Raw genomic sequence first — 27,113 nt, 5'->3', positions numbered from 1 at the left:
GAGCTCCAAGCTGGGTCAACTTCAGTACCAAACCTGCTCTGCATGCTCTCATCAAACACTCAACTGGCCCTCACATGCTAGACACTACTTCTTTTTTTCTTCTTCGCTACTGTACTTATTGCATACAAATACATGCCAAGGACGACGGGCTCTGCTAAACCTCGATACGGACTACACCTGATGCCATGTCTGAGTACAGAGTAAGGTGCTGGGGATCAAGGAGTGTGGCCCCACAATACCCAAAGGAGCACCGGAGTTGAGCGGAAAGAAAGTGAGAAGCCAACCACGTCAATGAATCCTTACAAGGGTCTGGGAATGATGATAGGTGATATGAGAAAGAGCTGAAACGAGTTGATACTATGCTCCGGCGCTCCTTCTAGCAAGTAAGAGCCCCCCTCGTAAGGAAGCCGGGTATAAGAGCTTGATGGAAACCTGTATGCATTTCGATTCAACACACTCGGACTCTTGTATCGCACCTTGTACTTTTTCCAATTCAGAAAATCACATCTTCTAGTCAACTGGTTAGGATTTCACATCTTTCGCACGCAATGACGACTCAAAAGCCCAAGGTTCTTGTTGTCCTTACCTCGGCCGACAAGGTCCCCAAGACTGGCAAACAGATTGGCTGGTATTTGGTAAGTCGTCGTCCTGATTTGTGCATACTTTCAATCACAAGCCATGCATTGTGATAAAGGTCCATGCTAACACTACAAAGCCTGAGCTCGCACACCCTTTCCACGTCCTCAACCCTCTTGTTGAGCTGGTCTATGCTTCGCCCAAGGGTGGAGTATCGCCTCTGGACCCGGTATCTGTTGATCTCTTCAAGGATGACCCGGTGTGCAAGGACTTTCTCGAAAACCACACCTCACTCTGGGAAAATACGACAAAGCTGTCTGATTTTGCTGGCCGAGCCTCGGCGTTTGACGCCATCTTCTACCCGGGCGGACATGGTCCTATGGTAGATCTCGCGGATGACCAGCATTCAAAGAATCTACTCCGCGACTTTCACTCGCAAGGCAAAGTCATCTCGGCGGTGTGCCACGGCCCTGCAGCTCTTGTCAACGCCACCACTGCTTCAGGCGAGCCGTTGCTCAAGGGCGTGCAGGTCACTGGATTTGACAATGTGGGCGAGGAAATGTTTCAGTTTACTGAGGACATGGACTTTAGTCTCGAGGATAGGTTGGGTCAAGTCAGTGGCGGCAACTACGTCAAGGCTGCCGAGGGACCCCTTGCGGAAAAGGTCGTGGTCGATGGCAAGATTATCACGGGGCAGAACCCGGCGTCATCCAAGGGAGTCGCTGAGGAGATTGCTAAAGCCCTGGGGGTGTAGCTTAAGCAGTGATGGTTTTGTTGCCCTATAGCTTAAGATTGTTAGAAGACTAGCAATAATCTACACAAGCCAAGTTTACTTAGACCTCCAAATATATTATTTAGAAACAAGTGGGCAACATCTCGTGTCGGAAATAAGGCTTACGGACTTACGGTGAGCAATTAATAAGCGTCAACCTCGGTGGTTTAGCGCTGACGATTGGGATCTGCGTTTCTAGTTTACATCACATCACAGTCGTCAGCTCTCATCAAGCCAGACGAACTGACAGCCGGCATGTTTGGGGCTTTCTCTGCCTCTCCAAAACCCGTGGGGTCTTTATCCTCTCCAAATGTCTCATCTAAGCCGAAAAGAAACCAGGTCGCCCGAGCTTGCGACCTATGTCGAATACATAGAGTCAAGTGCGATACGAATCATCCTTGCCGAAACTGCGTGGCTAGAGGATGGCAATGTAGTAGCCGCGGGAGACTTGACCAAGGGTGGAACCTCCCACGCGCCATGAGGTATGGAGAGAACGGAACGGAGCAGAATGTCGATCTTCTGACTTGACTTGGTCTGGATAGGGAAATCGAAACATTGCGAAGGCGTGTGAAAGAGCTCGAGGCTCAGCTTGAGGGTACGAATATTGAGTCAAAGGATACACACAAACACCATGCATGTGACGGCAAAGACGACCAGGCTTCAAGCCCATACCCTTGCAACGAGGACGGAATTCACCTGGACACTACCCAACCCACGGGGCCATCTTCTTCCCTTGCTCAATTTTACGGACAGTCGTCGGCATATTATTTTATCTATCGCATAAACCTCCATCTCCAATCTCACCACCAAGAATCCCCAGAGGCTCAAAGCCCTCAAACACTCATCCCGAACTCTGCGAGCCGATCCTTCGTTCATGCGGTATTGTCCCAAGAAGCAGAACCGGAAGCAGGGGTCGGCTCAGAGGCGGTCTCAGAACGCCATCAGCGGTTAACAGAGAGTACCTTGTCTGGGAAGAACTTGACAGCAACTCAAGAGGCCTTCTTTCTCGACCTCTTCTGGGATTCTTGGCATTGCTGCTATCAGATTCTTGATCAGGTTGAATTCAAGGCGCACTACAAGTCCCTCTGGGGTGACCCAGGCCAAACCACCCGGAGACCATCTGCCCTGGTCGACCTCGTCTTGGCCTTGTGCATGCAGTTTGGTGTCACATCTCTTCCTCGACAAGTAGAGTCCAAGGCAGAGATTGACATCCGTGATGCCACTATCGCTGGCCGCTGGCTCTACCGACGCGCCCAAGCCCTACTGGCCTGCGAGCTGGAGAGACCTTCTCTCACAACCCTTCAGTGTCAGTTCTGGTCTGCCGTCTATCTCGGTAACGCATCCTATCAGAACATGGCTCAAAGCATGATCGGTACCGCTATCTGCACCGCGCACGCACTTGGGCTGCACATCGAGCCGTCTACAGAGCTAGCCCTCAAGGAACGAGAGGCAAGGAAGCAGATGTGGTGGACGCTGTCTGTGTTTGAAACCAGGCTCTGTATCCGACTGGGTCGACCTTGGGGGACTGACATGTCCCGGACAACATGTGCCTTACCAGGAGAGGATCAGGAGTCTCACTCCGGCCATGTGGCGTGGCGAAGCTACACGGTGCAAAGAGCTAGGCTTATGATGCTAGTTCGAGCCGCTTTTGACAAGTTTCACCAAAAGTACGCTTCTATTAAGAAGGGAAACTCAAGTATCATTGTTGAGGAGTGCTCCAAGACCCTTCAGACTGGGATCGATGATATACACGCATGGGTTGATACAGTCCCTGCCGCGCTGAAGACAGAGCGCCGTGGAAATGGCATCCCCTTCTCAACAGATCTTTCTGAAGTTGAGATTGAACCTTTCGCACCACTCTGGTTGCGTCGGCAGCGCCTCATGCTGGAGCTTGGATATCACGACTCCCTTCTGACACTTGGCCGTTCATGCATCGCCTTCTCGCTCAAAACAGCGAGGGAACCTTATCATCAAGGGGTTCGTATTGACGAAATACCCTCGAAATTTTCCACAATGCTTCTTGTGGCTGAATCTGCCGCTCGACACGCAATATCGATCACACATCTGTTGCATCAGATCTATAGGGATCACGATATCCTTGACGGCTGGTACGAGCCGTTCAACTATCAATGGAACGCGGCCATAACGTTGGTCGGATTTATCCTGGCCTACTCCAAGACCAGTTCCATAGTTCCAGCTGCCTGTGAGGCCCTTTCTGGCAGCATCAACGTCCTAGAGCGGATGGGCAGCTTCTTTGGGGTGGCAGCGAGCGCGGCGGTCGTCATCAAGAACCTTTTACACAAGACCAGCGCCGTTGTACGCGGTTTGGAAGAGTTTGCGACCAACCCGGCCGAGGAGTGTTCGGCCGACATTTTCAAAGCTCCCCTAGGCCAACCGGACGCGCTTCATCTCCCAGAGTTGGACATTGCATCATCTATCCTAGCTGGAGCTGATGGCACATTTGGACCAGCATCCGAGTTTGAAGGGTTCGGGTTCAGCCATGATTTGAATCAATTCGCAGGGATCGGTGACTTTGGCCTCGAGGACAACTTTGATCTCTGGACGTATCCATTGGATTCGTAGTTAGAATTCGGATTAGAATGGAAACAACAAAACGCTATAATAAAGTGAAGAAATAGAGAGGATCTAAGTTAAAGAAAGACAATTGTATCCCTCCTGAACACCACAACTTTCCATGCACATTATTCCAGATAATCAGATGAACCTTGATCGCTCAGCCCAGCATTACTGGAACAGTTTAGCCATGAAAAAGAAGTTAGTTGATCAGCCGACTTACCTTCCCAGCCCCATTCTTCCATTACGGTCAACCAATGCAACCTGCTTTTTACCGTGTAGTTCCTGGCGTCCGTCTTGAGTCCTGGAGCGTCTTGTTGAGTTAGAGCAGTTGAGTCGAAGAGGAAAAAAGATGTGGGAGGTTCCCATTCTTGTTGCATACATGCACAGTCATCTTCAAATCCGCTCCCAGGAACCATACCTTGCTCAAAGTCCAACCCATCATCTCGCAATCCTGCTGAGAAAAGAGAGTTGCCCATCCTTCCGTGGTTGGATCCCTCACATGATTGACGGTGCTTCCCATAACTGTCCCGCCTCCTCCAGACCTCCAACGTCAACTCCAGACACCTGTCCACGATCCCGGATGAATTTCCAGTGGTCATCGATTTCCATCTGTCACGGATCCAATCTCGATCTTCTGCCTCTGTTGCCTCGCAGCCGGCTATCATGAGGGGTAGGATATGGAAGATGACTGCCCGGGAATGAAGTGGAACTGTGGCGATAAGCACAAGCACCTTGCGCGCCATTTCCGAAAAAGAGAAGCGGATGGGGAGTTCGGGTACTGCCTGGTATAGTAGAAGCAGCGTGGCCCATTTGTAAGAGTTTGCCGTCTGCACCAGGTCTGAAGCATTTGGGGTCAAGGACTCGGCGTCCCCTGCGACCTCCAAGCTCATAGAGGGAGTCCAGCACTCGATGGCCATCTTTAGCTCCACGGCTTGGGCGACAATCACGGGCGAGTTGAGTTTATCTTGCGTCTTGCGAACACGTCGGACAAGATCGGCGACGCGGCCAATCAACGGGAACAGTGCCCCGGCGCATCCCATGAGAGGGTCAACCTGAGGCTCGGGGCAAGGACTTGTCGAGCTGCAAGCGGTCATGAGGTCCAAGTCCATAGCCTGGACGTTAGAGCAGGTAATCCTCGTGAGGACATCCATGTATAGCCAGAGGTTGGCGAGGAAGCTTAAACAGAGATTACCCTCGAGAGGTCGCGACGCGAGATCCTTGGAGAGACCTTGCTGAAGGAGGTCTTTTGCCTTGTTGATGTGGCTGATGCCATTTGACGCTCGAGGGTAGTACCAAGTCTGGGCGATGCTCAGAGCAAGAGTAATGATGAGGGCCACCTCGAGGCGCATGCTACCGTTGGCCTCGACAGAGAGCTTTCCCATGCTATTCTCCAAATGCCTCACTCCCTCGGCGCGCAGTCGAGGCAGGCACTTGGCTCCATTGAAGCATGTCATGGCGGCGATGGCGTGGTACAGCGCAGGGTGATCCTTTGCCAGGGGCCAGACCACTTTGCGCCATGGGTTCCCGGTGGGGTCATCCTTGATGTAGAGGATTTCGCATATACGATTGTCATAGAGCATGGCGATGCTCTCTGGGCTGTTGTCTCGGATTGCTGGTTGCCGGTACAGGTTGAAGAGGCCATGTCCGTTTAGCTGAAGCGAAGGGCTCACAGCTAGATTCAGGGCCGAGATCCACGAGCCCTCGGCAGAATCCAGCACATCCAGGTCTTGATCAGAAAGAACGTCGGGTGCGCCAACATCCTCCGATGCAAGATCAAGAAAGTTGGGCAACACGGTTTCGGTACTCTCCTCTGCCACGTTTGTTTTTGGGTCCACGATGGCATTGAGGTCCAAGAAGAGCATATCAAAGTCTGCGACTTGTTCCGTCGGACTGAATGATATGTCGAGAGAGGGAACAGCGGGAGAATCGAGTGCTTGGAGGATATCTTCGTCCTGGGGTCTTGGACTAGCCACAACCTCCATCGTGTTGGATTCCGGGTCCTCGGATATTCTTGACGATGGGGGTGGAGAATTGGTTCTTTCTTGTGGTTTATCGGATGATGTAGTTTGATGAGAATGAGCTGTTTGGAGTTGCCTTGTTTTGGTCGCTATCAAATCAGCATGTAGCATCCAGTATGGCTATCCGACTTACTCTTGCGTGCAAAGTAACTTGTCTGGTCGGGTTTCTCGATTTCCTTCCATATCAACTCCAAACTATAACCACCGCAAGGAACCCGTCTTCGAAGACATTGCGAGCATGAGGGCTTGAGCTCGTCGCACTTCCTCCTCTTTGCTTTACAAGTCACGCACCCTATGGCCGTCAGTCGTGACCCCGATAACCTCCAGTCACACACGAACCATGTCGACTCTTTTCATGCTTGGCCTTTTTCAATGTCTGTCTGGGAGCCTCCTCACGGAAACTCTGAGGCAAAAGCCGCCGCGGGGGTTTTCTATGGTTTGCTGCTGCTGACGTGGAGGTTGCATCATCTTGTATCCCAGGTTGAGCGGCCGAGGTCGTACTCATCCCAAACACCGTATTCACCTTGACCGGACAGGCAAAGAGGAAACAAACACCCTTAGCTGCAAAGAAGATGTTTTATGAGAAGAGGAGGAGGGTGGCCGTGGTCGTTCTTTATAATCTACTGATCACAAGATACGGCTATCAAGTCATACTGGGGTAAGAACGGCTACTGTTACTACTTCAGGATTAGTGCGGGGGGCCTCGATGGCGCTATGACTGATCTCTTATCACCGGGTTTCACACAGGTTCCTTATACGAAGTCATGGGGGGCATGTAAAAGGTGCATTCTAGACATGCAACGCGCTACTGAAAGACTGACGCCGCATTCTCAATCTCAACGAGTCCAAGCTATAAAAATGTCATCATCCTCATTAAAGAACCCGTGTCAATTTTAGGCTCAAGACACCTCCGCGACCTGAGCCGTGCTAGACTCCAGAGGTTGAGGCGGTGGCGCGTTGGTCTTGAGCCTGTCCTTTTCGAACTGAGCAGAGCACATCTCTAGCACCCGGCTCTGGTAGTCTGATGCACGGAATTAGCATATTTCTATTTCGTCACATCAGCATTTTGGAAATAACCTACAGACTACACCATTCTCCTTGTTCGGGTTGAGAATGCCCTCGGTGTAGACGCCGATGTTGAGGTTCTGCTGCGCCTTTTCGCAGAGCTCCTTGTCTTCCAAGGCGACTTGGCGAGTAAACTTGTAATAATCTTCAAACTCTTCGGAGCAGGCAGGTGCAGGATGATAGTAATCAAACTCCATCACGCTGTTGTTAGGTTCCTCCGACGGACACACGCGCCAAGAGGTCATGCCGCCGCCATAGATGCTCAGGGTCGAGTTTGGGAACAGGTAAACAAACAACCCATCGGTGGCCGAGCAAGGACCAGCGAGGTGCTGAGAGTAGTTGTGTCTGTTGATGACCTTGTACGTGGTGGGTGTGTACTTTTTGGAAAACTCGGGGTGAGCATAGGCGCAGTGAAGGCATTCCTGGTATCCATCGACCAGGGTTTTCCAGTTGTAGTTTCCGACATAGTTGAGAGGTCGCTGAAGGGGCAGATCTGTAAAGTCGCAGTCCTTGATCAACTCTTCTAGGCCTGGGAAGAATTCCTGGAAGCTGACTGTCTCGTCGGACAAGGTCATGAAGAGCAAGCCGCCTGCCGTCAAGTAGCTGCGTATCTCCGAACCCTGACAAAAAGGTTAGAGGACCAATTTATTCAAGGAGAATCATGTCAAGCGTACAGAGTCGGAAAAGATCTTGATGGTCTTCCAATCAGCAGAAGAACGTCGGATAGTGTAGTTAACCTGCGCCAACTCGCAACGGTAATCTTCTTGGGCGTTTGGCCATTTGGTGACAGCGCCCAGGAGAATCCAGCTCTTGGAGACGTTAGAAATTCTTCAGGCAGCAGAACTAAAAATTGCAAACCTTGAGAAAGATGGCTCGCCTCTCGAGACCATAGATGGCCTTGCTCGTATACCACGAGGCAGGAAGTGTTGTCTGGCAAGCCATTTTAAACTTGATCAGGAGTTGTGATGACAATGTTGTCTGCTAAACAAAGCTCTAGTCATGATCGAGAGGATGAATATATAATCAATAAATCCAAACAGCCATCGCAACAGGCGCAACTCTTTTCCAGATACAACGTTATCTCACAGAATCCTTCCCATGCGCTATTCTTGATAAAGAAGGGCGGTCCATTGCTCTGCATCTGCAACCATTTTGGGGGGCTTGATCCGGGCCATCCGCAGCCAATCAGAACTCTGACCAGAAGCCATCCAAATGAGGAAACTTGATCCCAGGTATTGAGAACTCCTCATTGGACATTATTTCGGCTCATCGATAACGCCACAGGCGGGAAGCAACGGAGATCTACGGATAGTTGATCGCCCGTGACCAAGGGTCCTAGCACACCGTTGGGATCAGACTTCTTACAGAGGGAAGCTGGCTCATATGATTTGTAAAAGTATCGTGAACTTGATTAGCATGCAGTAGCGGTATTGTTGTCTGCTGCGGTGGGCTTGGCCGATTTGGGTTATGCCAAACGGTGAGAGGTATCATCGAGACCTGCTGGCTTATAAAGTTTTACGGGCGTGTTTTCAGAGTAGAAGACATCACCCCATTTCTCATCTCGCTCTTTTATGCCATTAAAAATGCTCGTGTCGATCAATATATCCCCTTACGTCCTATGCGGCGCTGCCCTCGCTTTGGCTGCGTCGTTGTTTTGGTTCTACAAGACATTCTTCAACTCTACATCGACGACACTTGCAAATGTCCCACTCCTCACCAAGTGGCCCGATCTTCCCCCAGGATGGTGGACAGATTCTGAAAGATTTCAAACCGAGAAGCGTGCTATCTTTAGCCAGGTAAGCATTCCTAGATCTCGCCGAGGCGTGCTCTGACCTTGGCAGACTTGGATTTGCGTAAGCCATCGCAGCCGCTTCGTCAAGGCCGGGGACTACATCGCCTTTGACATTGCGGGCTTCCGTGTCCTCCTCATGCTGGGAAAGGACGGCACCGTACGAGCATTCCACAATATTTGCCGCCATCGTGCTTTCCCCGTGGCCAAGAAGGCATCTGGATCCTCGAGTGTACTCGGCTGCCGATACCATGGATGGAGTTACGATACCAAGGGCCAGCTTACAAAGGCACCTCATTTCGATAATGTCCCCGGTTTTGAAAAGAGCCAGAACGGACTCTTTCCTATCCACACGAGAGTGGATGATGGGGGATTCCTTCACATCAACATGAGTGCAAGTGAACCAGCTGGAGACGAGCTATCACAAATGAAAAAGAATTCTCAACTTGCTAGTATCAGTCAAAGTTCTCACTTTCTTGACAGCTGGGAAGTACAGGGAAACTTCAACTGGAAAGTCATAGGTATGTTCTCAACACCCATGAGAGAAATGAAGCGAGCTCTGGCAATGTCCTAACTCAAGTCTAGCCAATGACACCCAGCATACCTTTCAGACACCTGTAACAAACGGCATCTCTCGCCTCTTCTCTGACAAAGACTCCGTGTCTACAGGTCAGCAGCGTCTTGGACCACTGACTACTGTATCTCCAACGCCTAGTAGTCCAATCTGGTACCAAGTCACATTCTCTCCTGACTCTGTCGGGCAGACAACAGTACGATGCGACGTATACTCGACCAAGAAATCTGATGCACATGCTTTTGACAGCAGTGCAAAAGCTAGTTTGGAGGATCAAATTCAAGCCATGGTCCATCAACACGAAGGCATTTACACCAAGCTCACCGGCCCAGACTTTGACGCACTCGGTGGTGGATGTATGTCGATGGAGCATCTAAATAGAGATATCTGAGCTGACGGTCATCTAGATGAGCAGTCCAAGATTGCCGACATGGTCGACGCGCATCTTGAGAAGGAAAAACTTCAAGGACAAGACATCAAACCAGCTACCATCCAGCAATGCAGAAGCGCGGCATACATGCAGGCAGAAGGAAGTAAGACCACTCCTTTTCCCATACCCGAGTAATACCCCTCTAACTTGGCCCAACAGTCTGTCGAGCAATGGAGTGCGGTAGTAAAAAGCTGGATTGGTGATGGACCTAGATGAGGGGTGACATTGATAGATGGTCAGTGGGGATTGAAGAAGCATGCATCTCTTCTATCGACAGCAAGGTTAAACTTTGTGATACACGTGTGATAGTTACTAGATAGTTATGATCACTGTCTATTTTGCGTGACCCCTTTCTTCTCAATACCAAGATTTGATCTGAGCACGATCGGTGTGAAGCCGCTGATCTGTCATGACCCACGAGAATAACTTGTGCGTGTGTAACTTGTGAAAAGCGGTATTGTTTTTGATCATCATGACGTCTCTGAGGGAGAACGACATGACAGGTCATGTCAGCCTAAAAATGCCCTGAACGATAATAATGGCCCTGGACAAGTCTCAAGGCATGGCATCTAACAACAATGAACGAATCGCAGGCCTGCTTCCCCCGATTCCATCTCGATCCCGGCAGGGACCAGTTCTCGCCAAGCATCTCTGGGACCAAATGGTAAGGCTGTGTGTCGCCAACTTATTCCGCATTGCATCAATGGCTGCCCGATTGATGCATGTTCCAAGTTTTCCAGTAGTGCTTGATGGCTCACAGCCTGACAAGGCGACCCTTCTCTCCAACCCAGCCGACAAAGGTTGCATGTCTTGTACAACAATAGACGCATCAACCTCCGCCATGTCTTGAAAAGCAGTGATCAAAGGGTGATAGGACAAGTCCCCAGTGCTGCAAAACTTGGTACTTTGAGGTCCCTGCACCAGCCCTTCAACTAGGGCCATATATACGCGCCTTTCTATTTTTAATAGATGAGGTAGAACCCGGGATCGGAGCGAGGAGGATAACACAGTATGCTCACCGAGAATCAAGGAGGTGTGTACATCATGTAGTGACCCAGCTATGGCTTGGCCAGGCGCGACAGTGAGTGTAATCATACATAACTGTGTCAAATGTGGTCTCGTGTGACCATGGCGAGGGCTTGGTAGCATTATACTCATCTCTATTACCCTTTAGCCCTTCTTAAGCACTGTTTCCCCGCCATCCCCCAGGTACGCCCAAGCTCAATCACTGGGTAAACATATAAGCTTGTGTGAGGGCTAAGAAATCTTGACAGAAGCCGTTTAACTTCTTCAAAGACTTGAAGCCCCGTTGGCATAGCCTTGACCATATACTGGGCTTCCGATAGACCTGGTTTTCCCCTATAATCCAGCGCGCCAACAACTCAAACCATGTGGCTTCTTACTTCTCGAGGCGACGGCGCCCCAACTGCTACACAAGTCCTCAGCACCTCCATCATTCTCCTTGCAGGCTTCCTTTTGCGCTACATAAACCGAGGATACCAGATCAGAAAGAAATTTCAATCTCTCAAAGCGCAGGGCATTGTAAGTTCCACCCTTTATGGAATCATCCATTTATCCTGCTGACCGGTCACAGCCCCTGATAGAGCATTCCATCATCTTTGGCCACCTCAAGGTCGTCAGGAAGTTGATGGCAGGCCTCCCCCCTGACGCATATCCCGACTATTTACAGACACAGCTCCAAGATAACTGGAGACAGCTATTCCCTCAGTGCACCAAATGTCCACCTGTAGTCTACCTCGACACATGGCCCTTGGCAAACCCGTTAATCGTCTCTCTCAGCGCAGACGTGTCATCCCAGTTCATGCAGCAGCATTCCATGCCCAGGTTCCGAGACGCAAAGGATTTCTTTTACCCGCTGACGAAGACTCGCGACATCGTCAGCATGGGAGAGGCCGAGTGGAAGATTTGGCGCAAGAGGCTGAATGTTGGCTTTGGTGCTCAGTACATCACCAGCCGCATCCCAGACATTGTGGAAGAGGTTGAAGAATTCGTCAATGTCTTGAAGAGTAGGGCAGGCAGCGGTGAGACGTGGGGGCCGGTATTTCTTCTGGAGCATGCCACGAGAAATCTCACCTTGGATATCAGCGTCCGTTTCTTCTTGTAAGTAGGGATTTTTTACTTTCTAGTCTGCGCTTTGCGGAGAAAACTCCCAGAATTGGCTCAGTAAGGGGAATGCTTACGAAATTAACAGAAACATGCGTCTGCATGAGCAAAGAGGGAATCCATCTCCGCTCGCAGTTGCTTTGGAAGATACCCTTTCCAAGATGATGTTCCGAGTCAACATCCTCAACGTTGTAACATACTACAACCCCTGGCGGCACTTTAAGCTCTGGTGGAACTACCGCACACTCACTCAACAACTCATCCCTCCGATGCAAAAACGTCTGTCTGAACTGCAGGCGGACAGCACAATTCCGAGAAAGACGCTCATTGATCTGATCGTTCAAGCGTTGGAGGAAGAGGCGGCCGAGGAGCAAGGATCCAGCAGAAAGAAACCGCAGGATCTGATAGGGCTTGCTAATGGCTCACTCGAGGTGGTTGTTGGCCAGCTCAATGTGTTCATGCTCGCCGGGTTCGAAACAACTGGGAGTGCTATCTCCTGGGTCTTTCGCTTGCTGTGTCAACATCCCACAGTCTTGGCCAGGTTGCGTCAAGAGCATGATGAAATCTTGGGTCCAGATCCTTGGGGCGCTGCCGATGCCTTGAAGGAAAACCCACAGCTAGTCAATATGCTGACATACACACATGCCGTCGTCCGCGAGTCGATGCGAGTCCACACCAATGTTGGCACTATACGTCATGGCGACCCTGGCTTCTTCCTTACGGGTCCTCCAGGTTCAGGTCCTGGCTTCGAAGGAAAGAAGCTGCCGGCTGATGACTTTGGTCTGTGGGACGGCGTGTCTGCCATTCATCGAGACCCCGAAATATGGCATAGGGCCAACGAGTTTGTACCAGAGCGGTTCCTCGTCACAGACACCAATGACCCTCTTTGCCCGCCACCCAATGCCTGGCGAGCCTTTGCTGCAGGTCCCAGAAACTGCATCGGACAGCACCTTGCCCTGGTTGAGATCAAGTTGGTCATGGCCGTGGCGGCGAGGTGTTTCGACATTGACTGTACGTGGGATGAGTGGGATCGAAGCAGGCAAGTTTCCAGCTCTGACCTGACCGCATGCTACTAATATTCTTTATCAGAAGAAACAAAGATACAAAGACAGGCCCTCCCACTGTTTGGGGCGATCGTTATTATCAAGTTGGCAGATATGGACCACCACGGGTCAAGGAGGGCATGCCGGTACATGTGAGGGTGCGCTCCCAGGTCTAGCTACCATATTCACATGAAATGACCGGTGGGAAGAGTATCGTGGCTGAGATAATGGTATTTTTGTTGATCATTTTACTTATCTTCTGATAAGAATGGAAAGAGTGCTACAGTATGCCAGAGTGATATCATGTCAAGAATAGCACCAACCAGAAAACCTTGGGTAATGCAAGAGCTCAACTGACAGCCACATAACATTAGTAATTGTCACGGAGCTTCTGGAGCCTCCGGCCTAGGCAGCCTTCATATTACGGCATCCTATTACTAGATGCCTGTGATTGGTACCCAGGCTAGAGGATGGAGATCATCGCGACTTTCCATGCCAAGGCGGCAGATAGATAGGACCCGGTAGATTGATGCACCGACGGACTTCCGTGGACGACCGGACTTGATCAGGCTCAAAGCCCCTCATTTAATAGCTGTGGCGCTGTCGGGGGCCATTCACTAAACTCCATGTGATCTAAATGAAGGGACCAGGCTTCTATTGCGACCAATATATGGACTTTGGCCCCCAATGTGACCCCAATAGTCAGCGCCACAGCGCCCATCCGGCATGTCCTCCGTAAATTATAGGAACGCGTATCCTTAACCTTCAAGAAGCTGCTTGCCAAGTCATCTTGCTGCCCAATATGCCCGTCTCCATCACGAAGCAGCTCTTGGCCGCCGCCGCCTATTCCACCTCGCATGTAGACATCATCGCCGTCGGCTCTGACAATGCTGTGTACCACCAGGGCTGGAACACGTCCAGCTGGCAGAGCGACTGGGACTCGCTAGGCGGCTCCTTCGCTGCTGTCGCGCCCGCCCTGGTCTCATGGGGGCCTGACCGGCTTGATGCCTTTGCGAGGGATCGCAAGACGGACCATTTGGCGCACAACTCGTGGAACGGGGAGGATTGGGGTAAATCTTGGCCACAGCTTGGAACCAAGACCTTTACAGGCTCCTTTGCCGCTGTTGCGTGGGAAAAGAACCGACTGGACGTCTTTGGGAGAGGAGACAGCGACCGTGCTGTCTATCACCAATGGGTAAGTTTTTCCAGCTCTTTTATCGCACATTTCATTAATCATTCATGTGTGTGAAGTGGGATGGGGCGAAGTGGACGACTGATTGGGAGGACCTTGGAGGAGTCGTGATATCAGAACTCGCCGTCACCTCCTGGGCACCGAAGCGCCTCGATATTTTTGGCATTGGTGGCGACGACAAGCTCTACCACCACTCTTATGATGGCGACAGCTACGGCTGGCAGTCGGACTGGGACAGCCTCGATGGAGGCTTCACCTCTGCGCCGGCGGCTGTGTCCTGGGGTCCCGACCGCATCGACGTCTTTGGGCTGGGAACCGACTTTGCCATGTACACGCGCAACTGGGACGGTAGCGGTTGGAGCGAGTACCTGAATCTCGGTGGAAACTGGGTGAGCCCGCCGGCAGTGGTGAGCTGGGGTGCAGGGAGATTGGATCTCTTTGTTATCGGCGAGGACAGCGACCTGTGGCATTTGTCGTTTGAGGATGGTAATGGCTGGCAGTCTCAATGGGACTCTCTCGGAGGTCCTTTTGATAGCCCGCCTGTCGCTGTGAGTCGGGACAAGGATAGACTGAGCGTCTTTGCGGCAGATTCACGGGGTAGGGTCTGGCATCGCGAGTGGGACGGCGACAACTGGCAGGACTGGGAAGGCCTTGGAGCGCCAGGCGAGTCTGAGAGCGACAATAGGAATCGACCAGAGGATAAGGGATCTCCAGATGGGCCCAGTGTGCCAAAGGACGCGAACGGCACGCGAAGTTCTTCGGAAAGCACGGGGAGCCGTACGACTGACAAGCCCAAGGAGACTGAGTCGGACGACTCGGCAGCTCCGGGCAGAGCATACGTAGCCAAGGGCTGCGTTGGAGCTGCTCTTCTTGCCTTTACTCTGAGTTTTTGGGTATAATCTGGGGCTTAGTTTACGTGTTTAATATTCCGAAGGGTTGATGGGTCTTTGCTTGAGCGTTGGACGAAGGCTGATGAGAGTGTTGAAACCGCCGGTCTCACTCTCGACTCTTTGTAATCAGCATCTTTCTTAGCGTATGACGTAGCGTTTTGACTTGCCAAATTCGCTTGTCATGACAACGGGTCTGCTAATCTTGACTCTGATAGGCCTGCTCGGACTCTGTCGGACCTGAACCATGGATCGAGCGTTTGGATCTAATTTGATTACGTGGGATGTTTAATTGCATTATGCTAGGATACAAGCTACTAACTTCCTCACTGGTCGGCTCGCTCTGATGAGGAGATCTGAGCCTCAAGATCTCCAATGATGATCTGAAGCTGATGGTGGCAACATAGAGTGCTATGGCTGAGCGACAACGTCGGACTTCAGGCTTCATCCACTTTTCGACATAACCGAATGTGGCTTTATGATATGTAGCACTCATAGAGACGCTGTTTAGTCAATTTAATTGTCGACTAGCCAGGGCTTGTATCAGAATGCGAGCTTACATCTCGCAAATCGACCTGACGGAGATGATGCAAAATGTTAAAAAGCATCATTATCCGGCATTTGATTACTATATCTTGTCTAGTGCGGATAACCTGGGTAGCTTGGGGCTCGAATTTGTTTCATAAATCATTGCTATCCGAAATGAAGCTCAGCAACCTCCTTTCCACTCTCACCTTGGTGACTGGAGCTTCTGCAAGAAAGCCGTTGACTCCTGAACGAGTGGCAGCCGATATCAATTCGGAAGAGTAAGTCTATCTGAGTGTCATCTCTGCTTGATATTGAACTCTATTCTAGCCTACAAGATGTTCTGCAAAACTTGTACCAAATTGCGCAGGACAATGATGACAATAGAGCATTTGGACTCCCCGGTTACAACGCCTCCCTCGATTTTGTCCTCGCTCGTCTAGGCTGTGGCAACCACTTCGACATAACTGTCCAGCCATTCACACACCTATTTTCTCATACCCAAAACATCTCTTTGACGGGCCCTGACGGAGATGATGTTCAAATCATCTCGTTGCAGTATAACCACGCCACCCCTCTCGAGGGAGTCACCGCCCCCTTGGCTCTCGTCCCGATTGATGACGAGCGTGGCTCCGGCTGCTTTCAAGACCAATGGAATGGCATCGACGTCGAGGGGAAAGTTGCCTTGATCAAACGTGGAAAATGCCACTTTGCCGACAAACTCAAGTTTGCCAAGGATAATGGTGCCTCAGCTGCCATAATCTTCAACGATGATCCTAAGCAGACTGGAGGATCAGCTTCTCTCGGCGCAGAGAACTTTGGAAAACTTGCGCCTGTTGGAGTCGTTAGTTATGATCAGGGTGCTTCCTGGGTGAAGCGTATTAACCAAGGGGAGACTCTGGAGATTACCCTATCCATTGACGTCTTGACCGAGAATCGAGAAACCTGGCAGATCATTGCTGACACGAAGGAGGGCGATGCGGACAACATCATCATGCTCGGTGCTCACCTCGACTCTATCCAAGAAGGCCCTGGCATCAACGACAATGGCAGTGGTGTTGCCGCACTGCTTAGCATCGCCGAATCGTTCAAAAAGTACAGAGGGACGAAGAATAAGGTTCGTTTCGCCTTCTGGGGCGCAGAAGAGAGTGGGATGATTGGTTCTTTTCACTATACTTCCAATCTCTCCAAAGAAGAGGCGAGCAAGATCCGATTCTACTTCAACTACGACATGATTGCCTCTCCGCAGCCATACTACATAGTGTATGCCGACTCGGACGCACACAAGGCTGGGGCTCGTTTTCTTTTTGAATACTTGAGCGACCAGGGCTACCCTGCCGAGTACACGCAAGTTACACCTTCCAAGCCCTTGATGCAAGTACTGACATGAAATACAGTCCCTTTGGAAGCTCGTCCGACTACATCGGTTTTCTCGAGCTCGGTATCCCCTCATCCGGCATATTCACTGGCGCAGGAGCCCCCCAGGACGCATGTTATCACACCTCGTGCGATGATATTGACAACATCAACAAGGAGGCATTGGTGGTAAATGCAAAGGCAGCTGGCTTTGCTGCTGCAAATCTTGCTATGAATGTCGACAATGTTCCCAGGCACGAAACAACTAGTCCCAACCCCAAGAGCAGGCGTGGTATGTCGAGAAACATGGCGAGATGGGCCAACGTTGCCAGAGGGGCAGAGAAGGTGCATAGCTGTGGGAGCGAGAGGAGGGTGTTTATGTGAGACGGTGATCCTGTTTGATATCTACATGGGCAAGGAAGCTCGTATATAAACACCTCAGTTAGGTTTACTTGCCAAATTTCAGGTCAATTTTGAGTAGAAAGGTCAAATACATCTCGATATCCATATTCTCATCCTCCAGTGTATCTTTAAACATGTATAGCTCAAGTTGTCTCAAGTTGAAAGATCATGTTTCGACCAAACAGCACATTATATAGTTATCCCCCATTATCAGCCTATGAACGCTTCAGTAGTAGTCAAAGGTAAAGATCCAATCTGCCAGAAACAACCCACCATCCCAGATACCAATACTATTTATTAGCATACAGCCATAAAGATCCATCTCTGACAAAGAATCAGTTGCTAGATATCGTAGAGCTCCCTACCCGGGCCTGATCGAGGATCACCTGCTTCGCGAGTTCATAAAACCAACACCAAGGATAATTAGACTTCCATATATGGAGTTGGTGGTCTCAAGTTGAAATGGGGCGGATTTACTGGGCACCTACCCGTTAACACGTATTTGATAGGTGTTGGCTGGGGAGCGATACCACTATCAACATGGTTTAAAAGTAGAACGTATGTCATTCCCACTTGAGTATTTTGACTCATATAGGGGTTACAGATATCAAGAAATTAGAATCTAGACTTATCACAACTTTTCGTCCCTACCTGGAGAGGTTGGGCCAAAAGCATGATGTGATGGCCATAAAGTTTTCAGGGAAGACCCCAAACGTGACGCAAAGCTATCGAGTCTTGGCTTGCTTTCAACCCACCTCCAGATGCTTCCTAGGATATCATCAAACCCGGCATATTCTCTTCTCTGAATCTGTAACCGAAATTACCCTCGGTTCAGATATCCTCATCTCATCTCCCCTTTATGATTTCGTTTCCATCACCTCTCCTCCGAGCCAAGACTTACACCCAAGACTTCCACCCACTAACGACCCAACTGCTCTCATAGCCAAGATGCCAATACTCCTTGCCAAGATGCTTATGCCACCCACCCTGCAGTCAGGCTCGAATCTCGCATGCCCGGGCTTGGAAGCTAGATCCTAGGTCGGCTATCTTGCCATTAGCGCTCGGGTCCGAGATCTTCGGACGGAGCTAGGCTTGGGGGCAAGAGTTGCAATGTCTCGTGTCTTTTGCTGACCCGCATCTGGGACGAGATTGCTCTTGGCTGCATTAAGGAGAGGACAAGAAGAGCTTGCGCAGTGAAAATCCGGGGTAAGTACTAACGGGTGAAGGCCAAGAGACAAAGACAACTTTGAAGTAGTAGATACAGAGTCCATTAACGGTTCAATCGCCAAGGCATTCGTTATCTCTGCAATCTCGGAGTTTCTCCGACATTCGTTGAGGCCCTACTGGACAGTTGCATCAAGAAACGCCATGTAGCTAAATATCAGTTCATTCATCGCTAAAGGATGCCACGGTTGCATGGGACCTGGTTTGGGGTATCAGTTAAATCTGCCAGAACCTTCCGAAGTATTCCGTCTGCCGTGCAAGGGTGCAAAACCTGCTAGCAAGACGTTGCTTTTGCCCATGTTGAGTTGGTGTCTTGGCCTTGTCTAGGGTATGGTATCCCGAGAGGCCTTGGCTCTTGGCCAACGACATATCCACCAGGCCGCAGTTGCTAGGATCACGGGGGTGGACAGTTCAGATAGGCGGTGGGCTCGCGGCGCGGGCAGGGATTTTCGCATGTCTTGCAAGATCTGCACGGCTGAGAAGGGGCCTCAACCCTGGGGCCTCGCGAACGTTGTGCTTCTTGGCTTCAACTTAGGCATTGGGCTGAACCAAGCATGCCTGCCTGTGCGTCCAGGGGAAGGGAATAGTGGTCAGGTGATTGAAGCCCGGTCTTGGCGAAAGGAGTCGACATGAGCTCGCAGTGCCGTCGGCAATCTAAGATGCAAAGACACGGCTTTGCTAGGCCACTGATCCGATCTGGAGCAGGGATGATGGGATCTGCTCCCGAAAGGCCTCGACCTTCATGTTGGTTGTACTGATCTCCTATGTATGTGTTACTGTCTCCCGTAATCGGCGTCCGGGCTGGATGTCCAGCTTCTGAGCCGTTCATGTCATATGAGTGGAGACCTATCAGCGGCTCGGGACATGACCCCGAACGTCTCTGTTGGTTAAAATGACTACAAGTGGGTTCTTGTAGTTTATGCAGGAAGAGGAAAAAAAAAGCAGACATTGGGTATCGATCGAGCGGCTGGGATGCTTGAGGGGGGAAAATGTCAAAATGTGTAAATTGAGAGCGGGGTTCTGATGCAATGCATCCATCGTGGAAGATCCTCGTCGATTCTCGTCTCGTTTGGCGCTTGTTTTGAGGAGGAGACAACAAGAGCCAGAGACTGCAGGGAGATGGAACGAATCCGCGTGAGCCAACGTTGCGTGCCGTCCCGTCCAACGGCAAAATCTGCACTCTTGACGGGAAATACACCCAAGACTCGTAATAACCACCAGCTCAGAGAAGACAAATGTGTCATCTTGCATCAAAGACTCCTCCTCAACCGGTTTTCTTGGCCCACCTCGAGGTTCTGATGTGCTCCAACTTCACCTCAACCAACAGGTCGGCATCCAATAGCGCCGAAGCTTGGCGGACAAGGTCGACGGGCGCTGGTGTTGCTCTGACTAAGAGTTGTTCTTTTGACAATTCGAGCGGGAGTGTGTGTGAAGATCACCGCAAGAGTATGCCTGAATACTCGTAAGTATTGACAGTCTATCGCGGAAGCCGCGAGAAAAAAAGACTCTTGAACCAAGGGATAAACACGATGATAAACGAGTCATTCCACATGTTCTAGTTTCACAGGCATGACCGTTCTATGTCTCGATCGCTCTGTAAGCAGTCAAGGTCACGAGGACAAAAATCTTGTCCCCGGACTGCGGCTGGGGGACGTGGGGTCCGGGGTAGCAGCAAGCCACATGTCGATACCACCCAGTGAGACCAGGTGTTACGTGATCGCAGGGATAGTGTTGAGATTAGCAAAGTTCTAGATGGCTTTTCCTGTGGACGAAACTCCGAAATAACCCGAGTACTAGTTGAGGCCCCCTTGCTGGGTTGTTATGGTTGAGTCTTCTCTCTGGGATGAGGTATCCAGAGGCTGGTTTCAGTCGTGCTATGGCGTAAAAACGTGCTAGAGTTGTAGGGCCAGTACGTCCCGTGACTGGGTGAAAGGTTCTCTCCTCAGGCCCTCATGCTGCACTGAGAGATGGATACGTGTATCTACTGCATAGCAAGTGAGACGAAATGCAAGCTGCCGTGAGTAATCTGCACGCCTGCTCTAGCCTCAACACAAGCCCAAATATTATTGAGCAGTCGTTCGGCCTGTGAGTGAAGAGCACAATGGCTTGCATAACAGCCCCGCCATGTGTTACTGTCCCGGTCCGTGAATGGTCGGCTTCCTCGTCCGAAGCACACCGAGCAGTCACAAACCCCGGAGCCGTGCATAACCTCCGCCTCCGGACGCCGGAGTTCCCCTTGACCTCCCTGTCGGAGGAGGAAGCCCGCCCCACTTTTCACCTGCGCGCCAAAGCCAAGCTGTTGCCTTTTGGGCGGGACGGGGGCTGAGAGGAAAGTGGGCCCCGCGGCGGAGCACGTGACTCGTACGATTTCGACGCCCGGTGCTAGCGGAGGTGGGGCAAAGGGGCGGAGGGTGGAGGCCGAAGCGGAGGCGGAGACCCGGAGGATGATTGTTGTTGACAGGGGAGACGAAAGACGGGGTCGGCAAGACCGAGCGGCGATGACGGCAGTGAAATGGAAAATTCAAGAAGCACTGCCCGGTCTATGAACCGGGGACTAATGATCACGCGGATGAACGGTTGATGATAAGCGACAGGTCCCCTGTGAAAAAGGGTGTGACCAGAGGGTGGAGGGAGAGAGGGAACTCGGTTGGGACGCCAGACATATCATCTTGGGAACTGTTTCAACCAAAGCGAAACACCAGAGAAAAAAATTTCATGCCCATGTTTTCTTTTCCAAGACGTAACATGAGTGCACCATCTGCCCAGAACTGCCAAGAGGCGCCGGTTTCTTGAGGAGTGACTCGAAAGGTCCTCTCCATATGCCCCCGATTCTGCCCTCTCATTGGACAATGGAGGAGAATTGAGAATTGTGATTGGTTTAGACAGCCGATAAGCTTAGCGCAGGCGTCACACTTGCCCAGAACCTTAAGTGACATAAGCGCAGGATTGGGAGGTCTTGGAGGAGGGGCAGACCGGGGGGCGACGATCCACACAAGGAGCATCACGCCAATGAAGGAGCGTGAAAAGCACATGGCCAAGCCTCCTCTAGACTCATTCCAGAAACGAGCAGCTTTGCCAAGGGAACTTCAAGTCGTCTGTTCGCGTTGCTACCACTCCATCTTCTCTGGACCCCATGTAGAAGAGACGCAAAAGATGCTGAAGGAGGAAACGATCAGGATATGCTGCTCCTGGGTTATCAATGCGTGGGGGAGAAACTGTTCAGCTCTGCATATCTGCTTCGGAGTACGAACTTTCGGTTGGATAGGCGTCATCCTGCAAGCGCCAAGAGCCGCCAAGGTGGCGTTCGCCATACAGAGGTTCTTGCGACGACCGCCAAGAGCACGCGCGGCTGGGCGCCAAGGCGTGTCGAACCAGCTGAACCTTGGTTCATTTAGGCTTTCGGTGAGATGGCGGATTGTTGAGCACTAGCTCCTTTAGCCTGTATGCCGCGGGAGCATGTGCATCCTGGCAGCCCAAGTCTTGGATAGTGGTGAGATGCCGGCTGGGCATGAGAAACCGAGATAGCAGCTTGCTGCGGTCTCAGATGCTGGACCTGCGTGGAGAGATTGGAGATGAGGGGGAGCATTGGCCATTCCATCCAGGGCCTCGGTCTTGCCCGTCCGCATCGGAGATGTCAAGTAGAAAAACTGGTCATGAGGGAGGCTCATCGTCAGCTGGACCAGGAGATCGGACCAGGTTTCCAATTCGATCAAAGGCAGACATCAACCGACAACGATGACGATATCTACCGTTGCAATGCAACTGCCAGCAGCCCATGACCCTGAGAACGGCAAGGGGAATGCCGATATTCGTAATGGGTCAAGTTTGACGAACGATGCTTGGAGAAGGATCCGTGCCGCCGCAAGCACCCCATGCTCCAACCCGTGATGCACACCAATGACCTCACAGGTTGATCGGTAGTGTCTCTTGTCGCGTTTTCTGTGTCCCCCCTTGCCCTCAACCTTGTGGTCTGCCCTTGACTTGGCTGCCATGTTTGCCCAACCCGCCAAGATGCCAAGATGCCAAGATGCCAAGATCTCCACCGCGCACACCACCACGGACGCTCGAGATACCCTCTCACCGGTCGCGGATGCTCTCTGTCGAGGTACGTACCTTTGCCTGAAGGTAACGCCACCCGGATGGAGGAAAGGGCCGAAGGGAGGGGAGATTGTGACAAGTCTGAAGTGAAGGCTGCTGATAGGTGCAAGCATCGGGCATCAATTGATGTGATTGTCGGCTTGATTGTCGTTGTGGGAGATGCTGCGATATGTCAAACGGAAGGCCGCAGGTAATACAGCAAGCAAAGCGTAAAAGACGGTTGGTCGTGTTCTCCCTTTGACGTCACGGATTTGCCGACGCCCTCAGCCCCGAACCCCGGAGACGGCCGACCGTTTTGATACCACCACACCTCCGCAAACAGAGGCCTACACCTGGCACCCTCCATCCTGGTAGGGCGATTATCTTGGCCGGTGGCGGCTCTAACCTGTCCTCGCGTTCGGATGTGGGTCCCGCCAAGACCTCCGGGCCTAGCAACGACTCGCAGAGTCCTGGTCCCCAGGTCCGCTCCGAGGACCTTGGAGCTCATCAAGCGTCTTTTGATCGATTCAAGGAACCATGGAGTCTGGGACACGGAGGGAGGGTCGCAAAGTATATATGACCCCTCCCCCGCACCTTTCGCAACGTTCTTTCCTCTGTCAACTTCAAGTCAAAAGTACCTACTTTCTCGGTCGTACTTACTTTCCTCATTCTTTGTCTTGGAAAGTCAGTCTATCGCTCTTTTCTTTGCCGAGACTCTGTACATCGCATCTTTCTCCACGTGAATGACGTCGGAGTAGGTACCTTATCAATACCTCTACATATCCTCTACAGCCTTCAAGCCTCAACACCTTAGCATATTTGTCGCGATAACCCCCCGAGCCAAAGTATAAGACACCAAGGTTTCCCCTCCTTCCCCTCCAACGTCCCTCTGGTCCTGGTAACCCCTCCGAACCTGTGACCATGGCGGCGGAATACTCCAAGCATCCGTTCCTCCTCTCCGTCGAGGAGACGGCACAGGCCCTTGGCACCAGCATTGACAAGGGCCTTACCAGCCAACAGGTCGCCGAGGCTCAGCAGAAGTACCCCAAGAATGAGCTCGATGTCGGCGGCACAATCCCTTGGTACAGCATTCTGACCAAGCAATTGCTCAATGCCATGATTATTGTACGTCTTTCGCATTCGCTTCAATCATGTGGTGATACTAATTGATCCAATAGGTCCTCGCATTTGCCATGGCTCTGAGCTTTGGTATCAAAGACTACATCGAAGGTGGTGTGCTTGTCTTCGTTATCGTCCTCAACGTCACTATTGGTTTCTGGCAAGAGTACCGCGCCGAGAAGCGCATGGATGCTCTCCGAGCTCTCTCTTCTCCTAGTGCGATGGTTCTCCGTGACGGAAAGACACAGGTCATCTCTAAGTAAGTTTCTTGCAGCTTTCGTGAAGCTCCAAATACTAACATTGTGCAAAGCCCCGAGGTCGTTCCCGGCGATATCGTTCTGCTCAAGATGGGTGACACCGTCCCCGCCGATCTCCGACTGTTCGAAGCCATGAACCTTGCCTGCGAGGAAGGTCAGCTTACTGGCGAATCCATCCCCGTCGAAAAGATCACCGATAACAACATCACTGCTCCTGGAACGGAGAAGCTTGTCCAGTCTGAGGACGAGATTGGCATCGGTGACCGTATCAACATGGCCTACGCTACTACTATTGTCCGAAAGGGCCGTGGTCGCGGCATTGTCACTGCTACTGGTATGGTCACTGAAGTCGGTAAGATCGCAGCCTCTACCTCCAAGAAGCAGCGCAAGGCAGGTCGTTCCATGAACTGGCGCAAGTATGGTAAGCGACAGCCTGTTGTCGGTCTTTCCAAGCGTATCTACGATGTCATTGGCAAGTTTTTGGGTCTCACCGAGGGTACACCTCTTCAGAGGAAGCTCTCCGCCCTCGCCTATGTACTCTTTGGCTGTGCCGTCATCTTGGCCATTATCGTCTTTGCTGTCAACAAGTTTAACATGCAGAATGAGGTGATTATCTATGCGACTTCGCTGGGTATTGCTATCATTCCCGAGTCGCTTGTCGCTGTCTTGACCATCACCATGGTCGTCGCCGTCACTGTCATGCGAAAGGCCAACGTCGTTGTCCGCGACCTCTCCGCTCTTGAAGCCCTCGGAGGAGTCACCAACATTTGCTCCGACAAGACCGGCACCTTGACAGAGGGAGCCATGATTGTCCGCAAGGTCTGGATTCCTTCGTCTCACATCTACACTGTCCGCGAGTCTCAGAGCCCCAATGATCCCACCAAGGGCAAGGTCACCTACTCCAAGCAAGATGAGTCCGAGCCTGAGGAGAAGGAGGCTCCCCGCGATTACGACCGCGAGCGAAGTGCTGCTGTCCTCAAGTTTGATATCCCCGAAGATAAGGATAAGGCTACCAAGCTCGCCGAGGCCGCTAGCCCCGAGGTGGATTGTGAGATGACGGAGGAGCTCCAAGCGTTCCTGCTATCTGCTGCCCTTTGCAACCTGGCTACTGTTCGCTACGATGAGGAAGAGGAGAAGTGGCAGACAACCGGCGAGCCTACCGAGATCGCTCTTCAGGTATTTTCCCATCGCTTCAATGTTGGTAAGAAGACCCTTGAAGGTCAAGGCTGGAAGCAGACTGCCGAGTTCCCCTTTGACAGCTCCATCAAGCGCATGTCAGTCATCTACGACGCTCCCCACGACGCGACTGGTTCCATCATTGACCCCGAGAAGAGTCTGGTATTTACCAAGGGTGCTGTCGAGCGTGTCTTGGACCTTTGCGATTACGTCGGCACTGGTGATGACCAGCAGCCCGTGACTGAGGAGCTGAAGGAGACTGTTCTCAACCAGATGAACGCCCTTGCATCTCAAGGTCAGCGTGTTCTTGCTATTGCTTACCGTCCCTGGCATGGTCGCTTTACTGCGAAGCAGGCCTCTTCCGCCGCTGAAGATGAGAAGCTCCGCGCCGAAGTTGAGCAGGGTCTCACTCTCCTTGGTCTTGCTGGTATCTACGATCCTCCTCGCCGCGAGACAAAGCCTTCGATTGCAGAGTGCTCCAACGCTGGTATCCGCGTTCACATGCTTACTGGCGATCACCCCGAGACTGCCAAGGCCATCGCCAAGGAGGTCGGTATCATTCCCCGAAACCTTGGTATCCTACCAGATCACGTTGCCCAGTCGATTGTCCAAAAGGCTACCGACTTTGATCGCATGACTGATGAAGAGATCGACGCCCTTGAGGAACTTCCTCTGGTTGTTGCCCGTTGCGCCCCCGACACCAAGACCCGCATGATCGATGCCCTTCGTCGCCGCGGTGCCTTCATGGCCATGACTGGTGACGGTGTCAACGATGCCCCATCTCTGTCTCGTGCCGATGTTGGTATTGCCATGGGTTCCGGTTCCGATGTCGCCAAGTCTGCCTCCAAGATTGTGCTCACCGACGACAAGTTCAACTCGATTGTTGCTGCTATCCGTGAGGGTCGCCGCATGTTTGACAACATCCAGAAGTTTGTTCTGCACCTGCTTACTTCCAACGTGGGCGAGGTTATTCTCCTGGTTGCTGGCCTTGGCTTCGTCGACAGCTCTGGTTTCTCCGTCTTCCCTGTCTCGCCTCTACAGATTATCTGGATCAACATGGCGACTTCCTCGTTCCCTGCCTTCGGACTCGGTCGTGAGGCTGCTGCCCAGGATATCATGCGCAAGCCCCCGCAAGACAAGAAGCGTGGTGTCTTTACCAACCAGATCATCATCGACATGATTGTCTATGGTTGCATCATGGGCGCTTGCACCATGTGCACTTTCTGCATCATCATCTACGGTGCCAATGGCGGCGACTTGGGTAAGGAGTGCAACCAGAGGTACTCTCAGGAGTGTATCCCTGTCTTCAAGGCTCGTGCCGCTACCTTTGCTGAGCTGACATGGCTCATCCTGATCTCCGCTTGGGAGTTCAAGAGTCTGCGCCGCTCCATCTTCCGCCTCAACCCTGATGACGACAGCAAGTTCCCCGTTTTCAAGGATATTTACTCCAACCGATTCCTCTTCTGGTCCGTCATCATTGGTGGCCTGTCCGTGTTCCCCGTCGTCTACATCCCCGTCATCAACCACAAGTTCTTCAAGCACACTGGTATCACCTGGGAGTGGGCTCTGGCCGTCGGCTTCACTGTCGTGTTTGTCGCTGGTATCGAGCTCTGGAAGATGATCAAGAGACACTACCACCTTCTCGAGGATGCTCCCGTTCGTCGTGGTGTCTGGGGCCAGGGTGGCGAGGATGGCAACAAGCTCAGCCGAACCATGTCCCTGTCCAGCTTCAAGACATGGGCTTCCTTCTCCCGCAAGGACACTGGCGAGTCCCTCGGCAAGCGAAGCGTTTCGCGAGGTCCTGTCGATCGCCATATCGTGCCTCAAGGCCTGGCGGCCACCGAGGCGTAATCTTTTACGACTGTTATGGTATTAATATGAGAGTAATGTGGAGGATTGCATCAAAAGTACGAGAGAAAGAGTGAGAATA

General features: G+C 51.8%; 8 protein-coding genes across 8 annotated transcripts; 7 read left to right on the top strand and 1 right to left on the bottom strand.

The window, feature by feature from the left end:
- Nucleotides 1–548: 548 nt before the first annotated feature.
- MRS44_009213 (uncharacterized protein) lies at nucleotides 549–1,330 on the top strand (the record flags this gene model as incomplete). Its single annotated transcript, XM_046278597.2, has 2 exons — nucleotides 549–635; nucleotides 716–1,330. 2 exons carry the CDS (start codon nucleotides 549–551, stop codon nucleotides 1,328–1,330), a joined length of 702 nt encoding a protein of 233 aa, XP_046132680.2.
- A 495-nt stretch (nucleotides 1,331–1,825) lies between these two features.
- MRS44_009212 (uncharacterized protein) lies at nucleotides 1,826–3,931 on the top strand (the record flags this gene model as incomplete). The annotated part of the gene is made up of 2 exons (XM_065621211.1): nucleotides 1,826–1,830; nucleotides 1,891–3,931. The coding sequence occupies 2 exons, from the start codon at nucleotides 1,826–1,828 to the stop codon at nucleotides 3,929–3,931; spliced, it is 2,046 nt and encodes a 681-aa protein (XP_065477283.1).
- A 151-nt stretch (nucleotides 3,932–4,082) lies between these two features.
- Nucleotides 4,083–7,950, bottom strand: MRS44_009211 (uncharacterized protein; the record flags this gene model as incomplete). Its single annotated transcript, XM_065621210.1, has 8 exons — nucleotides 4,083–4,096; nucleotides 4,146–6,032; nucleotides 6,077–6,162; nucleotides 6,765–6,793; nucleotides 6,852–6,964; nucleotides 7,025–7,628; nucleotides 7,683–7,817; nucleotides 7,867–7,950. 8 exons carry the CDS (start codon nucleotides 7,948–7,950, stop codon nucleotides 4,083–4,085), a joined length of 2,952 nt encoding a protein of 983 aa, XP_065477282.1.
- A 641-nt stretch (nucleotides 7,951–8,591) lies between these two features.
- Nucleotides 8,592–9,936, top strand: MRS44_009210 (uncharacterized protein; the record flags this gene model as incomplete). The annotated part of the gene is made up of 4 exons (XM_046278596.2): nucleotides 8,592–8,804; nucleotides 8,850–9,318; nucleotides 9,383–9,727; nucleotides 9,779–9,936. 4 exons carry the CDS (start codon nucleotides 8,592–8,594, stop codon nucleotides 9,934–9,936), a joined length of 1,185 nt encoding a protein of 394 aa, XP_046132677.2.
- Nucleotides 9,937–11,190: 1,254 nt separating this feature from the next.
- On the top strand, nucleotides 11,191–13,001 carry MRS44_009209 (uncharacterized protein; the record flags this gene model as incomplete). The annotated part of the gene is made up of 3 exons (XM_065621209.1): nucleotides 11,191–11,343; nucleotides 11,396–11,922; nucleotides 12,014–13,001. 3 exons carry the CDS (start codon nucleotides 11,191–11,193, stop codon nucleotides 12,999–13,001), a joined length of 1,668 nt encoding a protein of 555 aa, XP_065477281.1.
- Nucleotides 13,002–13,770: 769 nt separating this feature from the next.
- On the top strand, nucleotides 13,771–15,059 carry MRS44_009208 (uncharacterized protein; the record flags this gene model as incomplete). Its single annotated transcript, XM_046269824.2, has 2 exons — nucleotides 13,771–14,163; nucleotides 14,220–15,059. 2 exons carry the CDS (start codon nucleotides 13,771–13,773, stop codon nucleotides 15,057–15,059), a joined length of 1,233 nt encoding a protein of 410 aa, XP_046132675.1.
- A 690-nt stretch (nucleotides 15,060–15,749) lies between these two features.
- MRS44_009207 (uncharacterized protein) lies at nucleotides 15,750–17,312 on the top strand (the record flags this gene model as incomplete). The annotated part of the gene is made up of 3 exons (XM_065621208.1): nucleotides 15,750–15,853; nucleotides 15,903–16,913; nucleotides 16,970–17,312. The coding sequence occupies 3 exons, from the start codon at nucleotides 15,750–15,752 to the stop codon at nucleotides 17,310–17,312; spliced, it is 1,458 nt and encodes a 485-aa protein (XP_065477280.1).
- A 5,269-nt stretch (nucleotides 17,313–22,581) lies between these two features.
- Nucleotides 22,582–27,034, top strand: MRS44_009206 (uncharacterized protein; the record flags this gene model as incomplete). The annotated part of the gene is made up of 5 exons (XM_065621207.1): nucleotides 22,582–22,659; nucleotides 22,975–23,201; nucleotides 23,492–23,756; nucleotides 23,810–24,009; nucleotides 24,061–27,034. The coding sequence occupies 5 exons, from the start codon at nucleotides 22,582–22,584 to the stop codon at nucleotides 27,032–27,034; spliced, it is 3,744 nt and encodes a 1,247-aa protein (XP_065477279.1).
- Between the last annotated feature and the right edge of the window lie 79 nt (nucleotides 27,035–27,113).

This window comes from Fusarium solani, assembly GCF_023522795.1.
Source record: "Fusarium solani strain SB1 chromosome Unknown bctg00000005, whole genome shotgun sequence".
Lineage (NCBI taxonomy): Eukaryota > Fungi > Ascomycota > Sordariomycetes > Hypocreales > Nectriaceae > Fusarium > Fusarium solani.
This window is presented reverse-complemented; position numbering and strand designations above follow the sequence as displayed.